The following is a 6615-nucleotide window of genomic DNA, read 5'->3' on the forward strand; positions in this document are numbered from 1 at the left end:
GGGGCGGGGCCCCCCAAAAAGCCGATACGGCCCCAGCCAGCGGCTGCGAGGCAGCCAACGCCTCGGCCAGGATGTGTGCAAGACTTGGCTTTGAAGTGGATCCAGAGCGGTGTGAAGGATGTCGATCTCTGGAGCGGTTGCAAGAGTTCAAGCTCTCTTATCTAGCAGGGGAAGAATGAGAGGACCTGCTCCGGTGGAGCTGGCCCCTTGCTGGGAGGTGGCACGGGGCTGCTCTCCTGAAGGCTTTGCAGGCTGTGCTGGACTCTCCCGTTTAACGTGAGGCCCATGTAGAGGCGGGGTGGCAGCACGATGTCTGCACTCTGGATGCTTGCCACCTCACTGGGATGCCTTGGAGAGCAGGGGAGGGAAAGGATGTAACGTAGATTTGCCAGGACTATCTGGCTATCTCCCGTCTAACCCTTGATCCACAGTTGGGATGTGCTCCAAGAGGCAGAGACAGCAGTAAGCTGATGCCTGAGTCCATACCCATACTGAAATCGGGGCTTTGGGGGACTTGATTTTTCCCCTCAAGGTCAGTCATCACAAACCTGCTGGTTTTCAAATGACAGATGCATTCACATCACGAACAGAGAAGACCAGCCTAGGATTCCCTAGGGTCCACATGCAACCCAGACCCACTGTGGTTCCCAGCACGCACGCACAGCTACGCAGGTTTGGGGATCACACAGCTGGAACCCAAGACCTGCTGAGATGTTTGCAGGGGTACAGGGAGGAGTAACAATTTCATTAACATGGAAGATTCAAAGCTCTACGGAGGTGTGCGAGGGGAGAATAAAGTGTTTCGTATCATTAGTGCTTTGCAGAGAACAAAGCCATAAAAAATCCACCTGGGTATCAGACCCTTGCATTTAATAATGGTGCTAACAGGTTGCAGAATGGCATGGTTAACCTCCAACCCCTAAACCCTGCCTTGTACCTAACACATACAAATCTGCCTGATCTCCTCTTCCTCCTGTGGCCAGGACGAAGCTGGAGCTGCAGCACTGGGACACAGGTGACGCAGAGCTCCGGGTTCGAGGGCTGGCCGTGCCACCCAGTTCACCAGGAAGCTGAGCTGTGCAAGACCAGATCCACTCGGGATTACGGCGCAAGAGGAGATCAAACGTGATTACCTGTCGCTGCGGGGGAAGAGCTGGAGGGGAACTGTTTTGCCTGGGCAGCAAACATGAGCAGATCAGAATGAGATCAGCTGGAGATGGGACTTCATGGGCGGCAACACCATGACTTGGGGGGAGCTCCCTTTCTTTCAAGGTGAGCAGTCACCTTCCTTGCTTATACACAAAACATTCTGGAGGTGTGATGCACACATGGCACTATTTATTGTTTTAAAAAAATTTGGTCACATGCCAGCCACCAACTTTTCTTGCAAGCACATCGTTCTGTCCAGAGGGACGTGATAGCTTGAAGAATAAATACCTGAGCCTGGACACTGCAGAGCAGGCTGCTAAGATCCTGGCTGCCGGAGGGTGAACTAGTGCAGCGATTTTCCAGCAAAGATCATGGCCCAGGTCCAGTGCAGATCTGCCTCATCAGTGTAGTCTTATCCACTTTCCATCTCCATGCATAAGCAGGTAATTTTTGCAGCTGCACCCATCCCCGTGCAGCACTGGGGGACATCGCACCCACCCACCTCGATTTCCCTGCTCCTCTGATCGTGGCACTGGTGACAGCATCTTGCCTTCACACGCAACTGAACCACAGGCGGGCTATGAGGGGCAGGGACACAGACTCTGAACTGGAACAGACTCTGATACTCAGATTAAAAACGCATTTAGAGGATGGTTTCATCAGGACTTCCCATCTCTCCTTAACCTTGATCCCCAGGTGCTCAAGCTAATCATGCTTCACATGCTCTACGGTGGGAAACTCTGAATTGCTCATTAGGCAGCCAAACCACATCAGAGCTATTCCGGGGAGAAAGCACTGGGAATCTTTACAGGAGCCTTTGGACTCCCGAGTCACAGTATTAGCATTGATTTTAAATGAAATAATGGTCCCCGCTGAGCATTAAAAGCATTCTTTATAGAAAGCCAGCAAGGTAGAAAAGAGCCATTGTACCCGGAGCCCTGGCATGCCTCCAGGCCCCTTTGCTCTCCAGTGAATGGCAGAGACGCTCATAAAGGCAATCTTCACCTCCTCAGTGCTCAACACTGGCCCGGTGTTTGCTGTAGGCTCAAGGAGACATGATGTACTGTCTAATGAACATGGGAAATTAGCCATGCCTCTCTCGTCCTGCTTCAAGATGCTATTAAAGAGCTTTCAAGGGCTGAAGCAAGCTTTCACCTAAGAGGAAGAAAGCTCCCGGCTGTGTACAGCTGCACACACCGGGCACGTCTGTGTGGATAAACAGGCACCGCCACACACACAACCCCTACCTTCCTTGTCGCCGACAGCGGGGCTCCTGCTCTTTCCCCTGGGACTGCTGCTTGGCTGCTGCTGCTCCTTCTCAGCCTGCGGCTGCTGAGGCTGCGAGAGCTTGCTCGGGGGCACGTCCTCGCGGGCAGACTCATGGGCTTTTGTGATCTGCTGCTGGTAGAGGGCCAAAGCATGGGGAGGCACCTGAGGCTTCACACTTCCACTCTGCAAAATCCCCTCTGAGAAACCTTCGGAAATCTGCAAAGTGATAAGAATTGGTGACACTCGTCATGTGTTGCTGACATCCGTAACAGTCTTGGAGACAGCAAGGTGTTACGAGAAGCACATGCCCCACACTATCACTGCAAGTCTTATCAGCCCAAAGAGGACTCCAAAGCTCACCAGCCACAGGAGGTTAAAAAAGCCCACACCAAAAAGTATCAGCTCTGTGCTGGTGACACTATAGGGGAGAGCCTCAGACTTCCCTTGTCCAAAACCTCTCATCTATAGTTGAGTGCTCAAAGCTTTTGCCAGAAGTTACATGACAGCAGCCACATCTTAAGCTGTAACATGGGAAACTGGAAGAGCATCAGGAACGGGTCCTCCCTACGTACTCAACACCTAAAAGCAAGGATTTCTTCCCTGCCCACCCTGCGCTGCTGCTCCTCTGGTGTCGACCCTGGAGATACCAAGGTGCTTCTTGTCACAGCCCAAGCCACTGCACCAGGAGGAACCATCAGCCTAGGAGAATACACGTTCTTTCCGTACATGGCTACCAGGTAGCCAAAAACAGGGACCAAGCAGAGCTTCTGGATGAGAAAGAGCACAAATGCTTCTCAGGCATATCCTTCAAGCACAGGAGATGAAGAGAAGTGCAGGGCTGGGAAGGTGCACACTCGCTTTGTAAAGCAACGGGAGGCAGCAGTCACGTGGCAACGAGAAGCTTTTTCTGTCCAGACCTCCCACAACTTTCTGATAAAAGACCTCAAGGGACATCCAAACATTGCTGGTAGAGCTGCTCCCGCAGCTGGGAACACACTCTGCCGCTCTGCACAGACAGCACCTTGGCTGTTGGGGGGCTCACACCACCCAGGCACAGCTCTCTGCAGACCATGAGCCCGGCCATCCGCAGGGATGAGCACAGCCTTGCAACCCTGACGCGTGCCACGCAGGGGACGCAGCCCAAGGGAAGAGCATGTACGAGGCACACGTGGCCGCCGTGCTCCCGGTCCTGGCCCTCTCTGGTGGGGTACTCACGATGGGAGGGATGGCAGCAGCACGCTGCTTCAGCTGTTTCAGGTCCAGCGGCTTCTGCGGCGAGGAGTTCAGCCTGGCATCGCTGGCGGTGTTGAGTAGGCTGGGCCGGGGGGACAGCAACCTGGACACAAAACATGCACGTCAACTGGACAATGCCATGGACAAACTCCACATCCCATTGCTCCCCCATGCCCTGCACTCCTGTTTTATGTTGCCGAGTCTACAGGACATCTCATTCATCAGAGAGGAGCGTGCTGGAGCGCCGCTTGCTGCTGGGAATCCGGGCTCTTGAACACATTGTGCACTTGGGTTTCCAGCCCTGCAAGCTGCTGCCCTGGCCACAAATCTGTTTAGATGGCAACTCCCACTCCAAAGATCTCCGCAGCCACCACAAGGATGCTTGTCTGACAGGAGGTTGCCCAGCAGGAAAATCTGCTGTGCTGCCCAAAACATGGGGGACCTGCAGTCGCTGGGGAGGTGTCTTGGCTTCGACCTTGGTGGGCTGCGGGTGTCCCCAGGTTGTGCTGGTCTATGAGAAGGACAGCACAGGGGGAAACACAACCCGGCCCAGTAATGCCCAGCAAGCAACTGGGGCAGCTTGGCTCTGGGATGACGAGGCCAAGGGAAGGCGGAGAGCGGGACAGGATTCAAATCCTGCTTTCCAAAGACAGTCCCCATGGGGCTCTGTGCTTAAATGAGACCATTACATCTGGCTCAACAGGCTCTCGAGCTCTCTCTCCCTCATCCCCTACGCTAACTATTTCTAGCAAATCTGCTGCTGTCCAGAATAAACCCCAGGGAGAACTGGAGCCCAGAGCTGGGAGTTACAGAGCAGGGTGACCAGTTTGGATTTCATTTGGGCCTCATGCTACTCTCTGGAGCTCACACGTGGTGCTCGCCTGGCGCTCAGGATTGGCCTCGTGCTCCTCTTCAAGGACTGTCTTTTATCGAGGTGCTAAAGCCTGGGCAAGCAACCGTGTGCACGTGGCTGGGGTGCTCAGATCACCTGAAAGATGAGAGGCTGGATTTGGATGGGATTTGGTGTTCAGCCCTGTGACCGTGCAGCCCTGCACCCTCATCACTTGGTCTTCCCCTTGGCTGCTTGAGTGGCCTGGCCGATGCTCAGCCGGCCACGCTGAGCCCCTGTGCAAACAGTGTGAGGTGGGCATCTCCGGGGTGCCACCGAAACGGGATGGGGACGGAGGCGTGCGAAGCCCATGGGTCAAACCCTCGGTGTGTCCAGCTCCTCAGCTCATGCCAAGACCCCGGGGACCGGGTCTCTCCAGGCCACCTCTGCTTTCTTTCCCTCCCAACTCCAATTTGTTGAAGCCAGCTCATAGTTTTCAAGCTTTACAGCTTGATTTGTTTGTTTTAGCTGTTATTTCACTGCTCTCTTCAGCCTATAAATTTCAAGGTCATTCCATGCTCACCCTTGGATGAATAAACAAGCGTGGCGGGGCCATGTGCGGGGAATAAATTCATCGCGGTGTGGGGATTGCCCCAGCCCTCGCCCTGCGCAGTGCCCAGCGTCGGAGGGGAAGAGGACCCACCTCCAGATCGGGACCAGGGCGCTCCGGTTAGGCACCCAGGGGAGACCAGGCAAGGGGTAGCAAATCTGAGCTGCTCCCCAACAAACTGCAATGATGTCTCCCTGCAGAGCTATATGGGTTTTGTGAAGCCATGCTGTGGGGGACATGGGGCTCCTGGAAGGGTGCAACACCCCAAAGCCGGCTGAGACACATGGCTGGGGACAAGGGTACCCAGCACTTGCTCCCGAGTCCTTGACACCACGCTGAGCTGCGGCACTGCTCTTCTGGGGCTGCCGAGCCGGGGAAGGCCCATGTTCACAGCATGCTCTGCAGCCCTGGCCCCACTCCCTCCAGCACTTCGGGCTCTGATTTTGCCCAAAGAAGCCAATTTTTTTCTTTGATTAGTTTTTAAAAAAGGGCAATCTTCTTCTGGGCAAGCCTCATCTGAGAGGCAGGGGACTGCCAGCCAGCTCAGCTCCCAGTGCCGGCAAAGAGCTCCTCTCCCGACACTTCACCCCTGATGCCAGCACTGCCAGGCCAGCAACACGTCACCCCCGGGCTGAGACAGGTCCTGGCGCTCACCAGGAGGTGACCGACGCGGGGGCACTGGCCCAGCTCTGTGTCACTGTCACCGCCACTGGCGCGGGACAGATCTCGGCAGCCGTGGTTGTGCTCAGCACCGCTCTCCTCCTCAGCAGCGATTCCTGCGAGACACGTAGCTAACAGCCTGGTTTTCCAGAGACTGGCAAGTTTGATTGGCAAGCAGGGTCCCACCAGCCCTGGCAGAGCAACTGTCCCAGCAGCCGCCCTGTGCACTCGTGGCACTTGCAGAGATGCACTTCAGCACCCTTAAGGTCCCTTCGAGCACACTTAAGATCCTCAGGTTTCCTAAAGCCCTCCAGGATCCTGATTCTTAGCAAGCCAGAGTCAGTATTAAATTCATCAATATGCAAATTGCATAATTTATTATGTTCCTCCCAGCAGATCTTGTGCCACACATGGGGCTATCTGTTGGGTGCTTTGCTCTGGAAGTCACCAGATGAATGACCCTCAACATCTCATATCACCCACTGCCAACCCGGGGCGTCCCAAACCCAGCCACCAGTCCCTAAACATGGGTAATGGCCTTGGCAGGGATGGGAAAAGGGTTTGAGCAGGAAGGGGTCAGCACCCACATGGCTGAGCCTCAGCAGTGTGGAAATGTCCCTTCCCAGGCACGAAGCTTCAGGGATGACCCCAACCCCGCATTCCCCAACCTCCTTCACCTTCTGCCATGGAGACGGGGACCAGTTTCATTGCCAGACAAGCCAACACACTGACACATGACCCAGCCAAACGCAATTCCTTGCACACGCAGTGGTTGTACAAAGGCGATGGTGACCAGATTTCCCCAATGGGCTCCCCCAAGCCAGGGCCACGGCACCAACGCGGCGCTGGCCCCGGCACAGCCCTC

The 6615-nt window shown here is 55.2% G+C and overlaps 1 protein-coding gene across 1 annotated transcript in view; it reads right to left on the minus strand.

Annotated features, from left to right (window-relative positions):
- Positions 1–6615, minus strand: part of NCOR2 (nuclear receptor corepressor 2) — a gene marked incomplete at both ends in the record, with an annotated part of 44806 nt that overhangs the window by 26778 nt on the left and 11413 nt on the right. Inside the window, 2 exons of the mRNA XM_009697453.1 lie at positions 2391–2547; positions 3634–3754. Coding sequence (XP_009695755.1) covers positions 2391–2547; positions 3634–3754 — 278 coding nt within the window. The remainder of the gene's footprint in view (positions 1–2390; positions 2548–3633; positions 3755–6615) is intronic.

The sequence above is a fragment of the Cariama cristata genome, unplaced genomic scaffold (genome assembly GCF_000690535.1).
Source record: "Cariama cristata isolate BGI_N322 unplaced genomic scaffold, ASM69053v1 scaffold19763, whole genome shotgun sequence".
NCBI lineage: Eukaryota > Metazoa > Chordata > Aves > Cariamiformes > Cariamidae > Cariama > Cariama cristata.